We start from the raw sequence: 18,758 nt of genomic DNA on the forward strand, positions 1-18,758 counted from the left end.
TGTGTACATGACAATGCCATCTAAACTGTAAAACTGTATACAGTATTGACACGTTATGCGCAAACACCTGAGGCATTTCGATATATCACAAGATCTCATGTGTGCCTAGAGACCAATACACAGTTTCTTCATTGATGGACTATAATCACTTATATTTTTAGAAATTACAGACAACTATTAGAACCTTTTATAAGAACAAGATGAAAACAAATTGATACCTAATCCTTCCCTAGTGTGTCCTTTGTGTGTTTGAGTAAGTATATTTGGAATGGAGGGTAATGGAGGGAATCTTTATATTGTGTATGTACGTAATGCCCGAGATCCCGATTACCAATGCAATGTATGTTTAAGTTTTTGTGTATTGGCCTAGCAAATCCCTGAATTCTACAATTACCTGTAACTAACCTGGTCAGGAAGTACATCCAGTGGCGGTGAGATGTCCCATATCCAATACCTTATATGGTAATAACAGAAGATAGCTACAATCCAATGGAATTACTATTAGAGAAGCTATGCCTTATGCAAGTGCTAATTTCCGCCAGAAAATCCCACACTATGGTATGTAGTGTAAGATAGACGAGACAACTTTGATTTTGATGCAGATTTGCAATAAGATGTCTGTTTGTATTAAATGATTCCAGACATCTGCTTAATGATAGGGCCCCCTTGAATGGAGATTACCCCATGTTAAGAAGAACATGGGGTAATTTCCCATGTTTGTAATTTTTGCAATAAATTGTTCATATTGATTTATTCTCAGTCAATTAGTTACAAATTAAACTATTTCCTTCAATTAGATGAAAAAAAAAACATGTACAGTATATGCAAAAATCCAATGCAAGATGGAAGCTAAGAAACTACTCAAATTAATGTCCACAAATTAATATATTTTGAGCCTTAAGGAGGCACTGCCCCATGTCTTCCATGTGAAGTAACAGGGGACAGGCCAATTGGTCAGCTGCAGCAGTGCATCAGATGAAGATGCTCATCTGTAACAATGGAAACACCCACAGTTAGTGGTCTCCATGGTCACAGATGCTGCCATTCTATCTCATATTTCCAACACATCTGCCACATCACTGTTTTACTGAACATAATGTTTTTAATTAGACAAAATCATTAATACTTTTTGACTGGAGGTAACCTTTAAGGGCAGTATTCAATGATAAAGTTCTCCGTGCATGGAGAGCGTTTTATTTCGCTCTCCATGCACTCTCCGTGTTCCGGAGGGCTCTCTGCCACTCCTGCTCCCTCTATTCAATGTGGCTGATGCTCTCCGACACTCGCGGAGAGTCTTAACCCCTGCAGGGAGCAGGGAGCTTTCAGGGAGCCGGAAGCAGCCAGAGAGATTAAAGTCTCCCTGGCTGCTCCAGAGGACTGTGGAGGGGAGAGGGGCTCTCCAGGACCCAGGCTGCACCCCCCTATAGCCAGCGGGGGACCCAGTAATCACTGCACCCGTTCGTGCATAGTTACGTTCGGGTGAAGTGAATATATGAATATCTAATGAGCGGCTCGAGCGCTCCCCCCCTGCTGGCTGCACTGTGTAAAAAATAAAAAAAAATAAAAAAAAATATATTTTTTAATTAAATATATATTCATGTGCTATAAGCACATGAATAAAAATAACATGCCCCTTCACAGAAAAAAAAACTGATTTTTTGACACCAAAATTTAAGAAAAAAACCTTTTCGTTTAAAAGTTCACATTCCAGCTCTCCATCAAAAGATGGAGAACTGCTACACGGAGAGAGACGGAGAGACACGGAGAACATCACTTAGAAAGACGGAGAGAATTTCACATTGAATAGGGTTGCTCGCTTTTGGAGAGCAAAATGCTCCGTCCAAGGCGAACAAAGCACAAGTTCTCCACAAAACACGGAGAACTTTTCTCATTGAATACTGCCCTAAGAGTGTGAAGTTACTCTTTAGGCAAAACTCCTCACATTGGCCCTTATTCTGATCTGTGCGGCCGGAGCCGCATACGTTGCTCCGGCCGCACAAACCAATCCCCGCCTACAAGACGGATCGCCACGGCCGTCCGTACACGGACGGCTGGCGATCCGCATGAAAATGGTGGGGCGTACGCCTCCACCATGGTGGGAGCTGCCCCCTGCATTCGATGGTCGACGACCATCGAAGGCAGGGCCGCACGCCCCCCCCGCTCACGCAAGCTTAGACCACACGGACAATCGTCCGTGTGAAAGCTTGTATGGGGGTGGAGAGCTGACATCCGGCGATGTCAGCTTTCCGCCCCCATCACTGGCGTCATAGCCTCATTACCATGCATACGCCCCGCGTTTGCATGGGAACGCCCATGAAACGCGGGGCGTATGCATAGGGAAATGAGGCTATTAAGCCCCTCATGCCCCTATACGCCCCCTTTGCGGCGTATAAAATTTGTGTGCGGCGATTTCGCCTGCACATGCGCAGAGTGACCTCTGCGCATGTGCAGAGTGAAAACATCGGCGGTACGGCCGCACACGGGCCGTACCGCCTAGATCTGAATAAGGGCCACAATGCTGCTGACTAAGGAGTGCTTTTGTTATTTAGAAATACAGTGACTATCATTATGACAACTATAAGATTACTATCAAGCAAAGATGTATATGAGAAACTCACATATTAATTTTAAGCATCTTCAGAGGGGCGAGGCAAAATATTGGCTGTAGTGGAGTAGTCCTGTGCCTGGACATGCCCACTGGGATTGGCTTGCTCGTGTCTAGCTCCCACTCATCTGCCCCCTTCCTCAGCCCTGTTTGGTGAAGTAATTCTCTGTGTATCACGTATCCCTGTTGAATGCCCCGCTTCATTGCCCTGTGAGGGTGGAATTATTATTGTAGAATGATGCCAGCTATAGGAAAAGGCAGACATTCACATTACGCGTAATAAAGGACTGTACAGCCTTACTGTTCTTTAGGCAAGCACAGTAGCCAACAATTTTGCCCCCAAAAATATAGGATTGATGAGCAATATCTGGGCACCTTGGCTATGTGAAAGGCAGTAAATTAGTTAGCCGAATCAGTCTCCTGTTAACAGAGTAGATGCTTGACTCTCTATTACTTAAATCTAGGAAATGCAGAAAGGGAATCCCTCAATTTACTGGCCCACAGGTGACTTGAAAACCCAGGATAAAGCGTCTGGTTAGGAATCCTCTACTGAGACCATACATATCAATGCCAGTTATAACCCCTAGGGGTCAATCCAAATACCCATGATGACTTTGACGTTCGAGTTACAATGGCAACAGATGCACCTTACGGCAGCCTGAACTTGCATAGAACTGGGAACAGGCTGCAAGATGCAGTGCAATTGCTGCCATTTTAACGCCGTGGCAATGGCAACTCACAACCTTTGTGGTATAATTTGAACCCGGGGGGGGGGGGGGGTATTTAATCTGTGCTGAAATTTTCCAAAGGAAACTATTGGCACTCCCCTATTCAATGCTCTCCTTAACGACATCATCGAAGGATGTCAGGTCCAACTTTTTAAAAAGTTCGATCTGTCTTGTCGGAAACGGCCGCGGATTGTTGAATTCACTGCCTTTTTGACAATCCGCGCCCATTATCGCAGATTCGCAGACTTTCCAACACTCAACACTTGGAACATTGAATTCCGACTGTTGATGTGCGGTCGGACCTGAAAATGGAATCCCGGATTGAATACCCCACCCCCCAGTGGCATTTGCATATTGGATGTAAATGTATGCAATACTGCCTTGCCCACAGTCTTCTTATTTACAATGTCTCTTGTAAATGGATTGGGTCCTACAATATATTAGTTTCCTTGGTTTGGCAGAAGGTGTATAACGCTCAGAATGGATTAGGCCAGTGGTCTCCAACCTTAATTGAGCGAGAGCTCCTCGCGACAAAAAAACCTCCCGAAGAGCTACTAAAATTTGACCAATGCCCCTGATACTATGCCGCACACCATAATTCCCCTGCACAATATGATGCACACTGTAATGCCCGACACATTATGCCACACAATGCAATTTCTCTGAAACATGATGCAGCATACCATAATACCTATGATACTATGATGCACACTGTAATGCCCCTGACACACATTGCAATGTCCCTCACACCTAATGCATACCTCCCAACTGTGGCAGTGGACAAAGGAATATATGCCAAGGGGTCAATACTCATTGCCAAGGGGTTAATGCTTGTTGCCAAAGGGGGGTTAATATCTGTTGCCAAGGGGTTCTTGCTCATTACCAAGGGGTGATGCATTGCCAGGGGTTTTTGTTTGTTGCCAAGGGGTTAAAATTTGTTGCCAATGGGGTTAATGTCCATTGCCAGGGGTTCTTGCTTGTTGCCAAGGTGGGGGGGGGGGGGGGGGGGTTCATATCCATTGCCAGGGGTTCTTGCTCGTTGCCAAGGGGGGTTAATGTCCGTTGCCAGGGGTTATTGGTTGTTGCCAGGGGGGGGGGTTAATGTCTGTTGCCAAGGGTTCTAGCTCATTGCCAAGGGGTTAATATGCGCCCTGTGTCCGGCCACCCGCCCCTCAGCTGCTACTGCCACCCCTGCCTTCCCCTGCGCACAGAGAGACAGACGCTAGAAGTCATTTTTCACTTCCAGCCTCTTGACAGGGCACACAGCTCTGCAGCGTTACCAGGAAGTGCAGAGCTGTGCTTCCTGTCAGACGCTAGAGGTGAAATAACTTCTAGCATCTGTCTCTCTGTGTGCAGGGGAAGGCAGGGGCAGCAGCATCTGACAGGGGGGGGGCTGCCTGGCGGACATACGGGCAGGCAGGCGGGCATCAGTGGTCAAGCCACCCGTTTTGCTCAGACAAGCTATCAGTGGATCATGAGCGACGGGTTGGCGACCACTGGATTAGGCAGACCTTGTACTTGGAGAAATTATATATATGCAATCACAAAAGTAATTAGATCAAGCACTTTGTCAAGTGGAACATATTCATTATAGATAAATTCCATCTTCTTTTACTGATCTTTAAATCCAGCCCGTGTGAACTGTGTGCTTTGCATAACAGACTTCCAAATAAAAGAATTTCTGGTTTCATTAAGTGTTCAATCTATCCTTTTTAGAGGAAAACATGTTTACATGAATCCTCCTGGCACACATACTAAAACTCGACATTCCCACTCAGCCTATCCGTCAAAAACCAAATTTCTAACTTCATTATGAAAGAATTTAATTGTAACACAAAATAAACAATACTAATATAAATATATATCGCATGCACCACAAACTGCACTTCTATTCTTTAATACTACAGCAGAAACACAGCACTAGGCTGAAATGTATGAGTTAAACACATTCTTGCACGCTAAAGGTCCCCATCCACTAGAGCAATATGGCCTGTTTTTGTTTAATTGGGACACATTGCTGTGATGCATTGCATGAAAACTGGCACATCACATGACCTTTTCCTGTGACGACAGGCATGCTTTCATTTGCCTTGCATCTCAATTGCAGATCTCAGCGGTTGCCATAAATATTTCTCGCAATTATACAATAGGTGCACATCGCAGTGCATTTGGACACCTGCAATGTGATCAGATGCAATTACGCCGAAAAAAGGTTTTATATGGTAATAGTCCACCCAACCTGATGAATTGCATGTGTGCATCGCAGGTTAAAAAACCCTGTCCTTTCAGAGTTATCACATGAGATCGATCACAGTAGGATAGATTGCATGTTATAAATCGGATATAACTAACCACGCAAGTAGAAAATCGCATTCAAATCCTCCAGGGAAGGTCCCGCCCACATTGCAAGCAAAACGCATCCAATTTATTGCGGAGAGACATCTCACTAGTGGATGGGGGCTTTAACTAATTGCTTGTACCCTTTATGTTATTTAGGAGTTGGGCATAATGGGTTAATCATTAATGTAAGTTAAGAGAGTCTATTTTTACCTTTATGAGCACTTAATACTTTACACCATAATAAAAATATTTGGTACATGTTTAGCTTATTTGCTTTGTACACTTGCTAAAATATATTAATTTGTAAAAGTGCTTGTTTTCTACTAAAATGATGCATAATTTACCCCTCTATTTATACCAAAGCCATGGGGTCCAAGAGGCTGCATGGCTGCAAGCTGCTGTAACACCACCACCACCGAAAATGAGAAAAAAGTTATCACACGGTCAGTACCAATAAAAAGCCAGTAGGAGCTGGGCAATTGTAGGTCAGGTGAGTATTGCAACCAAAAAACACTTTCTTGCTACAAAGGTCCAATGGAGAGTGAAGTGGTGCTAGGTAGAACAGCAACATAAACAACAAAAACACCGTGCTAGGGTCTCTGAATTATATATAGCACAAATAATATGAATATCAACTAATTGGTTGCATGAAAAATCTCAGAGTACTTTTAGCTGACATTGTACAGAATCTGATTCAATGGCATATATTCAATGCCGGTGCGAGCGACCGGCGAGGGGGTTAAACTGCGAGGATCACAGAAAACCAGTGATCCTCGCAGTTTAACCCCCGCGCCGGCCGCTCGCACTATGCAACGTTCCGGGGGAATCCTCGCAGTCACAGAACGGCGAGGATTCCCCTAAACTGCGAGAGCCGCGGTTAGTGCAGCAAACTCGCTGTAATTAGCCTCAGCTCTCGCAGCTTTTGGAGGCACATTCGCAAATTCCCCCTCGCTCAAAAAACGGAGCGAGGGGGAATTTGCGTATGAGGGGGGGTCAGTTGAATACTGACAGGGTGAGCGGTGACTGCGTGCAAAAAGTCCTGCTCGCAGTCACCGCTCGCCCACGGCATTGAATATATGCCAATAAGACTGATACTGAAGTCACACTTCCATCCATGTGGCAGCCTGGACTTCTCACCACGCCTGTGGCTTTCTGCACCTAGTAAGGAGACTAACACGTAGGCCCCATGTATTGTCTCAGTGTGGCAGCTGGGATTTCTAATTTTACGCCAGCACTATTTAAGCTGCTAAAATCCCCAATCGCTACCCTGCAAGGCCACGCTATTCTATACACTGTACCGCTGTGGGACAGGATCACTGGATGGTAAATATACTGAAGCAGCATAGGACAAAAGTGCAATACATTGGTCCTAGCATTGTTACTTGTATTGTTGCTATACCACCAACAAGTGCCTGGGACTGGGACAATGCTTTATTGAAGAGACTTTAAAACTATAAAACTGCTTTTACACCAAAATCCCACACATGACCTGGTATTTGGAAGACGGGTTCTAGCCTGATCATACTCAGGACTTACCTTTTTCCCACTACACAAGGGTGTAGTCTCTTTAAGTTAGCACTTGGAGAGGACATCACATAACATCCCCAAGCACAGACCAGGACCCTGGGACATGGCCTCAGTCCTATTAGGTCATGTCATCTCACATCTGAGAGCTACTGGGTTGCCGCACCCACCTCAGGACCAAACCATCATGGAGCAATGCTTGCTGGCTACATAACAGGACAGACAGCATTGTGTTCCTTGACCTCCCATGGGACACTGTCATTTAACAGGAATAGGCTCTCTACATGCGGCAAATAATTCCTGGGACAGATGATCCAGATTACCCCTTCACACTGCCCCCTGACCCAGGTCCTATTGCTGTTCAACACTGCAAGTTTCCCAGGGTTGATTCTTGGGTAACTGGCCTGGGGATGGGGGAGAGTTTTAGGATCCTTTTCCACTGAACAAAAACCCAGGTCATTAAGTGTGTGCAAAAGGGGGTTATACCTGAAAATTGCATGTGATTGATTTTATTTTTTAAAGCTGCTTCAAGCATACTGGCTACTTATTGTAACTGAATATAATAATACTGGCTTCTAATAAGTTCTACTAACCCCTTTAATTCATTACATACTGCTTGCTTAATGTAATTTTGCATTTGAATAGAGTGAAAAGAAGCAGAAATGTACAATATTTTATTTTTAGAAGATTTACTATATTTGATCATAATATTCAGCATAGTTTTTATTGTGTGATTTATAAAACCGCTTTAGTCAATATAAAATTAAAATATTATTTTGAGCCTGTGTGTTTTTATTTAACAGGAAGCAGATCAATTGATATTCATATTATCTTCAGAGATCGTAGCGCAGTGTTCCTCTCATGTGTATTACAGATGCAGCGATGCTAATCATAGGTGTGATGCAGCCACACATGCATGACTGGTGCACCTGTAACTAGACACGCTGGGGTGTAGCTAATGGAAAGTCAATGACCACGGATGTGAAAAAAGATGCACTTGCATGCCGATGAGCGGGCGCATCATGGGATACAAGTCATATCAGAGTCACGGTGCAAGTGTGACTGCAAATGTATCTGTATTCGCAAGAAAGATTTTGTTTTTTTCTTGCTGCTGGAAATGGAGCTTTTATTGATGCGTTTACATATTTTAGATACATAACATCTTATTTAGGACATAAAGTTGAGAAAGTTTTTTACGTTTTCTGTATATTAAAACTGCAACATAAGCAATCTGTTCCCAAGTGTATTCTTAGAACCCAATACAGTCAAACACAATACAATTTTCAATGGCAACAACATGTGACTGACTTAACCCTTTGAGTGACAAGTGAATTTGTCAAGATAGGTGTGAAAATTGCCCACACAAACATTTTTGTTCATCATAATGACCTGTAATGTTTTCCTTATTTAGGATTTTTTTAACATAACATTTTTATTTGATTTTGTACAAATGTGAGGGACGCGGCCATTATTTGTAGATATATTTCTCTCACAGGGTTAAATACCAAATCAGATTATTAATAATATCCATACAGAAACAATGGCATGGAGAGAATCAACTGAGAAAATAAACTTATATACTCATTGATAGGGTTGTATAATAATGAAGATAAATCAAATTAGTAAACGTCAACACGTTGAACTACATCACAGGGTAACCTGTGGAACAAAATACACAGGAGAGTGCGGGGACGGTAGATCCCTCTCCACAGGAGACTAAATCCCTCTCCACAGGAGACTGAATGGGCTCTTTAGTACCCAAGTCAGTGGTTCCAAAACTGTGTGCTGTGGCACCCTGGGTGACTTGAGACCCTTGCAGGGGTGCTTCAGTCTGGTGGTCCTGAACCAATTCAGATTAATTACGGTCAATGTAATAGGCAAAAACAGTGATTGGGGCTGCCAATCATATAATATGTGGACAAACCAAAGCAAATCTGGTTCCTCACCACATAATGAAACCTAAAGATGACATATTAACACAATTTATTTAAATTATATTTTTCTAAAACTTTTGAGTGCCAACGTTGCTGTGAGAGTTGTGCAAAACCTCCGCTAAAAATGCCAAGTCGAGGAATATGAATCGCTTTAGTTGTTGCTGGAAAATTAGCGGACGTCAATAAATTTAAGTTTTGTTAAAAACTGCGCCAATAAAGAGAACAGTTGCTGTGAGCGACGCTGGCATTTTTAGCAGATATTTGGCACATCCCTCACAGCAACGTTGGCACTCAAAGCGTTAATGTCTCATCAGAACCTTTTGGCCTAGCATGCCGTGGCTACAATTCTGATAGTATCGGACACCTTGATTCAAAAAAGTTTAGAAACCCCTGGCCTAAGTAAAGATTTAGGCAAGAACATTTTTAACAATATCTTTTTGCAATGTACCATCCAATCATCCTGCACAAATATTGTTATATAATTGCTGCGTCTGTACAGTATATAACATATGCACCAAATGTCTAAAGAAAATGTGGGACCCAGAAAATACCATGAGTACTCAATTAGTACAGATTATAGGATTAGAAATTGTTAACTTTACTTGCACAAAGTCTAAAAAAAAAAAAAAATTTTCAAGATGAAATTATTTGCAGCAGCAAGTAAATGAAGGGATGACACTGGTGTTACCTGCTTTAGTGCCTTTTTGGTGTGCTGCTGGAAGGAAGACGCTAGCTTGCTTTGTACTCGGTTGGAAGACGCTTCTTCAGTCACTTGCTTCAGGCACACTGTACACAATAAAAGAACACGGTCATTTTTAATCAGGAGGCAAAGGCTCAAAAATTATTCTGTACAAAACAAAACAAAAAAATGAAAGAATATGCTTTTCTAAAGGGAACAGAAGTTGTGTTTTATTTCTTACACTCCACTAAATATTTTAACTTTAGAATATAAAAATTAATAGTTCAGATATTTTGGCCAAACTAAATGGAAAACAAAGATTTTAAGTTGAACAAATACACACAGGGAAGGCACATATGACATGCACCTTTATCTCAGACAAAACTGCAGAATTGCTTCAAAGACTGTAAAGTTGCCAGTAAGCCACTCCATGTCTAGAGAACCAGCACTCCCCCCCCCCCCCCCCCCCCCCCAAAAAAAAAAAAGCCATGTCAGCCTTTTCAATCAAGGATATTTCCAAAGAGCATCCAAAGCATGAGGCAGTATGGTGACAGCATCTCAGCCCCTGAACACAGACCCCTATTCAGCATGTGACGTGCTGTAGAGACAGCTGTGCTGAAACGGCACACACACAATTCTTTACCACAGAAAAGGAGAACATTTGTTCATTTAGGTGCATGGGAAATAACGTTGATTAAAAGACTATCGTTTTATCAACATCCATTTACTGTACAACATCAGTTACAGTTCGTTTTGCCATATTTAATAGCTGGGACTAAACCACTCAAATACCTACTCTGACAAGACAGGCACTAATGCAAAATCAATAGAATTAACTTTGGCATTTTACGTGCACCCTGAATTTAGCTGTTACAACAGGAAACCTTTAAGGCCCGTACACACTAGATGACCCGAACTGCAGCCAATATAGTAAACGATATAGGCTGCGGGTGGACTAATTGAGCGACACTGAACAATATCGGTAAACTATATTGTTCAGCGATGACGTTATCATTGGCTATATAGCAAACATCCACCCGCATAAAATGTTAACAAGCCTTTGCCATCTGCTTTAATGTATATCTGATGAATTATGAGTTATGAGAACCTGATTGGTGTACTTCTGTATATTAGCATAATACTATAAGCTGAAGAAAAGTCTGGGTTTTTACAGCGACGTGGAAACTGTGTGTGGCCACCAAAACAGTGAGGCTCGCTGCTAAATGCAATGGGCTCCCTGCATCAGCTGCGAACCTCGCTGTTTGGGGGAGCGAAGGTTCCCCCTGAACATTGAATACAGTGAGCGGCCGGAGCGGGGGTTAAACGGGAAGGATTGATTTTTTTTCTCTGTGCCCGCTTGCTGAGCCAGCCACATTGAGTACTGCCCATAGTTCTCAATGTGTATGTGGGGGGGGGGGGGGGGGGGGTCACATATGCATCTTTGATAAAATTGAGCATACACACTAAACTCTTTTCAATGATATTGCTCGGAAGGGAAAAAATGACAGATATTGTTTTTTTCTTTTTAAATGTGTAGTTTGCTTGGGGCTTTAGTGTAAAAATAGTATTAGTAATATTGTACAGTATTAGTGTTTAACATTTATTTGTATTAATTGCAATTTGTCACCTTAATGCTGGGGTAGGATGAGCTTGGGTCAGGTAGATCTCATCCTTACTGGATATTTTGTCCTGCAAATAAACCTAATGGGGGAAATTTAATAGGATGAGCGATTCAGAAAGCTAGAGATTTGGTAAGAGATTTGGTAAGAAATCTCCAGTATTTTTAAAGCGGCAATCATTTACACTGCAAAACCAGTTTGATTTTGAATTGTAAATGATTGCCGCTTTGAAAATAATGGAGATTTCTTAACAAGTCTCTCACTTTCTGAATCGCTCATCCTATTAAATTTCACCCACTTGGTCTAGAAGCGATTGTTAAACTTCCCACCAAGTAATATGCATCTAGCTCTTACACAACTAGTATCGTAATGTATCTAAACTAGTAAAAGTCATGTGAGAAACAAATGGGATTTTAAAAAAATCCCACAACTAATAGGAATACCCCCAATAACTTAAGTTTGCTAATACTGTATGCATCACTCATAAGAAAAGAGTCACAAAACAGAAACTGCATCTGAGCTAGAGAGCTTTCTCATATAAAACACTAACATTACCAGCATGCATTATTACTGTACTTTTAAAAAATATAATGTATTTTCTCCAACTAGGTTTTAGAAATACTAAATTATTTCATATTCAACCAATAAAACCAGACTGACAATCAAGGAGCGTTTGTGGGAAGTATCAGGAGAGGGCGGTTCAAACACATTAGGAAGAGAGAGTATTTTATATTGACAACATACCAAAATGTATTTTGTAAGTGAACTCCTAACTTTGATTCTAAATACAATAACTATTTCCAAGTCAATACAGACTCTTACATAAGGCATCGGTATGTGATCACACATGACACAAACATTATGCAAATGTGTTTGATTACAAGATGGAGACCATCTTGATGCTGAAGAATCCTAAACAGATAATCGATCACCTTAGCTTTGAAGAACTGGGCCCAAGCTGGATTTGTGGGTTCCTGGATCCGGGATAACCCTTTCATACCAAGCCATGACCCAGGTTGGCTCAGGAAAAAGACAGCGGGCTATACTGCAACGGGTGCCCGCAGCCTCCGTGTCCGGGGGGGGGGGGAGGATAGCGTTGATTCACGGGCGGGATGGGGGGAGGGAGAGGGAAGCCCACTGTCTTACCTGCTCCCAGCTTTCTATGGTACCTCTATGGTACCTCTCCTCGGCGGCTCATTAGGATGGGGTGTGCTGTGGATGTTGGAGGTGCAGGTGTGGTGGTGTTACATTTGGTGGTGCATTGAGTGGGATTGATGAAGGTGTTTGTGGGTGGGGGAGTGGTCTTAGGTGCAATTTTGTGGGTGCTTAAGTTGCAGGTGTGGGGGTTGGGCATGTGGTTGTTGTTTGGTTGGTAGGTTTAGTGCTGTAGGTGTTAAAGGAGCATGTGCCGGGTGCAGTAGTTGGGGGGGTGATGGTTGTGAGTGGGTGCGTGGAGCATTGCAGGGTGGTGGCTGGGGTTAGCATGGGTAAGTTATGGGGTGTGTGTGCAGCGGATGGGGTTCTGGACAGTGTAGCGTGTGTGGGGTATGTGCAGGTTTGGGTGTAATGCGGCTGGGGGAGGGGTGGTTGTGGTGTGTTTACAGGCGGATGTGTGGGTGGTGGAGGTGCAGTGGTGTCTTATGTGTGTGGTGGTGGCGAGTTGGTTGAGGGTCAGGTCTAAAAGTGGCGTGTGTGGAGTAGTGTGCTTAGGGGAGGATGTGGGTGCTGTAGTGGCATGTGTGGGGATATTTATTTATTAACAGTTTCTTATATAGCGCACACATATTCTGCAGTGCTTTACAGAGAGTATTTACATCAGTCCTTGCCCCAGTGGAGCTTACAATCTATATTCTCTACCACGTGTACACACACAGACATTCTAGGGTTAATTTTGTTGGAAGCCAATTAACCTATCTGTATATTTTTGGATTGTGGGAGGAAAACGGAGTACCCGGAGTAAACCCACGCAAGCACAAGGAGAATATACAAACTCCGCACAGTTAGAGCCATGGTGGGGATCGAACCCATGCCCTCAGCACTGTGAGGCAGTAATGCTAACCATTACACCATCCGTGCTGCCATATATTGAGTGTGGTGGTGTTACGGGTGCAAGGGTGACCTACTGTATGTGGGTGCTGTGGTGTTGTTAGAGTGACAGTCATTTGCAGTGCTGTTGTGGGTACTTGAGGTGGGGGGGGGGGGTGTTTGGGGTATGAATAGGTGTTTTTTGTTTGTAACTGCATTAGGTTCCATTTTTGAACAGCAATGGTGTCCCAAGGTGGGCACCGACCTGCGCCTCTTATTGCTGTTCTCCCCAGACGCAGTCAATGTGGGCAGGGGGCAGTGCTGCTGTCTGTGTGGTCCCAGTTTCTTGCCTCCTCGACTGTATAGCCTATGAGGATGTGGACAGAGAGTAGCGTGTCTGAGCGGCTCCTCCCACTGCGGGCGATTGGGGGTGTGGGCGGACAGTAGCCTGAACTGTGCACAATTGTTTGTAATCCACAAACAGGGGGCGCTGTAGATCATGCATGTCATATCAGAGTCACCAATAGAGGGTGCATTGGATGACAATGTAATGACAGTTCCTACCAATAGAGGGAGTAGAGCTTTAAGAACAATGTGGCAGTTTCAGCAATAGAGGGCGCTGTGTTGTATAATCAGAACAGTAGGGACGTTTGTAGTGGGAGGCTGTCATGCGCTCCTGGCTATGTCTCACTATCTGGCTGGATGTCCTGTCAGGGAATGTCTGGGGCACTGTTGGGCAGGTACCGTACAATGTCTCTGGGGGCTGGCAATCGTGCGCTGAGGCTGGCTGGAGTTAGGGAGCATGGCAGTACCTGTGTCCTTGAGCCGGCTGCTGCCGATCGTGTCTCCCCTCACTCTGCTACTGGGCTCCTTGATCTCTGGGGGGGTCGGATGCCATGCACCCCACGTTGCTCAGCTGAGTCGGCTGTTAACCCTTGACTGGGGAGTCCTCAATCCTTAGGGGGGTGTGTGTGTGTGTGTGTGGGGGGGGTTTCACTCTGCCTGTTCACTCTGTGTAGAACGCTGGGCATACACACATATATATTAGGCCAGATCAGTGTGTGTATAACGCTGGACAGAGTCATACAGTGACTCCGCCCAGCGTTATATACACAGTTACTGAGTGACAGATCTGGCTAAATATATAAGAGATATAATATATATGGGAACATGCATTAATCTGGGATCTCTACATGCGTTCACAACCCTGCTCCAGCATCATGGACAGGAGGAAGTTTCCTGCTTGCTAGACCTGACAAATTCCCAGTACACACACCTGGAAGTGGCATCAGAAGTCGGGGGGGGGGGGGGGAATACATTTTTGGGGGCAAATTCATTTAACTGTGAGTTGGCTGCAAATTACTTAACACTGGTAGGAAAATGTTGTGGTCGCAAGATTTATATTTAGAGAAACCAAAGTAGTGCTTACACACTGAGCTATTTTTCCAAAAGAGCCAGAGATTTTCAGGAGGTAAAAGACTTTGCTGAAAATCTTTCCGGTACTTATGTAATATCTGGGCTCCCGTTTTTCTTATGACACCGCGTACCCTCGCGGGGCTCGCTGCGCTCGCCACGCTTCGGGCACGGTGGCTCGCTGCGCTCGCCACACTATATAAAATCAACTCCATGCGTAATTGGATAGTAGGGGTATGAAAAAATGGGGTGCATTTAACATGGGAGCCCAGATAATACATAAGTACCATCTTTCCTTATAAGGCTATTTACATAATTGTCGGGGTTTGAATTTTTTAAGGGTGGGAACAGCGGTCATTTTATTCAGTGCATTTCTGTTCTTGGGGCCTGATTCAGAACTGATTGCTGGGCTGTGTATATTCGGAGCCCAGCAATCAGGTAAACTGCACCCCACGCAGCCCCTATCAGGCAAAATACCGCCTATGTGCACGACTACGATTTCATTTGCAGCATTGAACATAGGGAGAAATCCGTTCACCTGTGCCAGCAATGTATACGTTACCGCCATAACAAAATATACATTATATACAGTCTGGCCTGTGCCAGCAATGTATATATTACTGGCTAATGAACAATCATTGGTGGGTAATGGTGCCAGTAATATATACATTGCTGGCCTATGCCAGCAATGTATATATTATTACTGGCTAATATATACATTGGTGGGTAGTAGTGCCAGTAATATATACATCATCATTGGTGGGTAGTGGTGCCAGTAATATATATGGAGCCAGGCAGAGTGGTGCGGACAAGTGGGGCGGTCCTTCAGTGGCGGTGAGTATGATCTGGAGTGGACGGGGGAGCGAGCGGAGCGGTCAGATGGGCTGAAAGAAAAAAAATCGGTACTTGTGAGTTATCCGGGCGTCCGATTTTTTGATTGTATGCCTTAAGTTAAGGCATACAATCAGATACGATGCGATGCGATATCGCATCGCATCGCATCGCATCGCATGCGACCATCGGATGCGATGACCCGATTTTTCCATAGGAATCAATGTTAAAATGATTCCTATGGAAAAAGGGGTCCTTTTCATACCCCTACTATCCAAGTGGGCATGGAGTTGGATATAAACCTGTGGCGAGCGTAGCGAGCCACCGAGCCCGAAGCGTGGCGAGCCCCGCGAGGGGACGGTATTCCGTGTCCGCTCGCCACGCTTCGGGCTCGGTGGCTCGCTACGCTCGCCACAGGTTTATATCCAACTCCATGCCCACTTGGATAGTAGGGGTATGAAAAGGACCCTTTTTCCCATTGAATTCCATGTTAAAATGGACTCAGTCCATTTTAACATTGATTCCTATGGAAAAATCGGGTCATCGCATCGCATCGCATCGCATCCGATGGTCGCATGCGATGCGATGCGATGTCCCGATCCGACCCGATTTAAAAATCGGACGCCCGGATAACTCACAAGTACCAAAAAATCTTCCAGCCCGCGCTGCGTACACACCTAGCGATTATTGTTGAAAAACCAGCCATCATCGCTATATGTGCTGGTAAAGCCAGTCGACGCCCCACCTCGCTGGCGATGATGCGGGAGTGCGCATCATTGCCAGTGGGCTGTCGCTGGGGCGGGCATACACACTAGGTGACTTTCAGGTGAAAATTGCTCAAAACAGCCGTTTTGATCGAATTTCAGAGTAAAAAAAAAAAAAAAAAATCACCTAGTGTGTATGGGCCTTAATGTATCAATAATTAATCAGCACACAGTCTACACATGCTTCCTAAATACATTGCAATTAAAATGCATTACAGACAGAAAAGAAGAAGGAATAAAGATGCCAAACGCGAACAGTCACGTGGGACCTGGTGAGTAGGAGTATGATGTGTATGAGGACACATCTGTATTTAAGTATCATGCACTTTCACTATCCCAAACATCTAGTGTGAATAAAACCCTTCCATTCGCTTTAGTCAATCACTTCACAAATGTTACCACTTGCTGCTTTGGTGTGGAAAATAAACCAACAGACTGTGGGGTAGATGTATGAAGCAGTGATAAAGGAGAAGTGAGCCAGATGGAGAAGAGGCCCATGTCAACCAATCAGCACTGAACTAGCATCTATAATTTTTATAACATAAAATTATATAGAGCAGCTGATTGGTTGCCACAGGCCACTTCTCTGGATCACTTCTCCCTTATCACTGCTTCATACATCGACCCCTCTTTTTCTAGACAACCTTTACAGAATAGAGCAAATAGTATGTTTTTCGAAGCATATCTGTGAATATGATGAAAGTAAAGTAGGTCACATAGGTGCCGTGCCATCCTTCTGATTCACATCAGAACTGAATGACCAGATCAGTGTACAAAGGTTAGTAGCAAAGGTCCTGTGTGGCCAATTGGAAAAGTTCCAGTTATCTGGCATACCTGCCATCACATACGGCTTCAATGGGAGCAGAATGTTTGAGCATCTAAAAACAAGCTGGATCAATTTTGATCTAATTATTGTTTTTTTTTTTTTTTTTTTTTTTTTTAATATCAAGCCCCTACCTTCATTTTCCTCTCCATTGCTGCTTGCCTCTGCCATTTCAGTCCCATCCAACTCTGACTCGCAGCCTATTTCCAGCGTTCCATCGGCTGGGCAAATAGATTCTTCTTTCTGAAGGCACGTGGAATAGAGACAGTTAATGTAAAAGGCAGACAAATAGAGAATACGCCTCAAAGTATTAACAAGGCACTATGACCCAGTACACTGTTCTAGTCAGATCAACTACTATAAACCACAACCACCAAAATGAGTGTTCTCTCAGAGCAGGCATGTCCAAACTATGGCCCTCCAGCTGTTGTGAAACTACAAGTCCCATCATGTCTTGCAACATTTTTGCTATTAGAGAATGCTAAAACTATGGAAAGGCATGCTGGGATGTGTAGTTTCAAAACAGCTGGAGGGCCACAGTTTACCCATGCCTGTTGTAGAGAAAAAGCTACCAGCAAATGTCTGCATAAGGGGTATACATTTTCTTTTTGCTTGCCTAATGCACTTTAGGTCCTAGTAGTAAATAGCATGTAAAATATGAACTGTAAAATCACACTCAGTTCAGTTTAAAGTACAGTAGAAACAAAGTTTAATAAAAACTAAACTAAGCCACCTAAAAATCATTAATAGAAACAGTTACAGTATCAAGACAATTTGTTCAAGGCTGAGATCACCAACTATGTCCTGGTATAACCAGTGATACATTTATCTGATAAACACAAATATTCTATGCATTTAATGTTAAAACCGTATATAAAACCTAATTAGAAATGCATAATTACAAAATATGAGTCACTGGCAGAACATTTTTACTTACTTTAAGAGCATAGAGTCCCGATTTCCCAGGGATTTTGAAGAAGGTCCCATCGCCCACACGAGTGTTAGTATGAAGCATTGCATTTAGGCAAGCCAACGGAGAAGTACCACTACAACGCAAGATAACATGCATGAAAAGGAGTGTAAAACATGTGAACTCAGCTATATCTTACAATGTCTTCTCTACCCCTTGCTTTTTTCGCTTCCTTTTTCTGTTCATGCTCCCCTTTAAAGAAATTCTTTCGAGCCTGAAAGCATCTACATTACAATAAAGGGTTCGACAATCCTAATCAAATGCATCTGCTCCATAGGCTTCAGGGGGAAAATCTGTGCAATATAATTATGTTTTTCCATGCTAAAACAAAAGAAACAAGAAAAGAAGCCAGAAGAACTGTATGCTTTCGAAAAAGCATTGTCCAAATATTTAAGCAAAATCATTGAGTAGAACACAGGAAAGCTGTGGTTTTTGAAAATGCTGCAGACAATGTGACTGATGCACATGAATAATCAGAAGGGAAAAAAAAAAGGCAAGTTCAA

The 18,758-nt window shown here is 43.5% G+C and overlaps 1 protein-coding gene across 1 annotated transcript in view; it reads right to left on the reverse strand.

Moving 5' to 3' along the window:
* The window catches only part of ASXL3 (ASXL transcriptional regulator 3), a 76,200-nt gene extending 57,828 nt beyond the window's left edge, over positions 1 to 18,372 (reverse strand). Inside the window, exons 1-3 of the mRNA XM_083187447.1 lie at positions 18,223 to 18,372; positions 17,420 to 17,528; positions 9,820 to 9,917 (exon numbers count right to left, since the gene is read on the reverse strand). Of these exons, the coding sequence (XP_083043573.1) occupies positions 9,820 to 9,917; positions 17,420 to 17,528; positions 18,223 to 18,354 (339 nt within the window). The 5' untranslated portion in view covers positions 18,355 to 18,372. The remainder of the gene's footprint in view (positions 1 to 9,819; positions 9,918 to 17,419; positions 17,529 to 18,222) is intronic.
* Between the last annotated feature and the right edge of the window lie 386 nt (positions 18,373 to 18,758).

This window comes from Crinia signifera, chromosome 5 (genome assembly GCF_055691185.1).
Source record: "Crinia signifera chromosome 5, ASM5569118v1, whole genome shotgun sequence".
In the NCBI taxonomy this organism is placed as follows: Eukaryota; Metazoa; Chordata; class Amphibia; order Anura; family Myobatrachidae; genus Crinia; species Crinia signifera.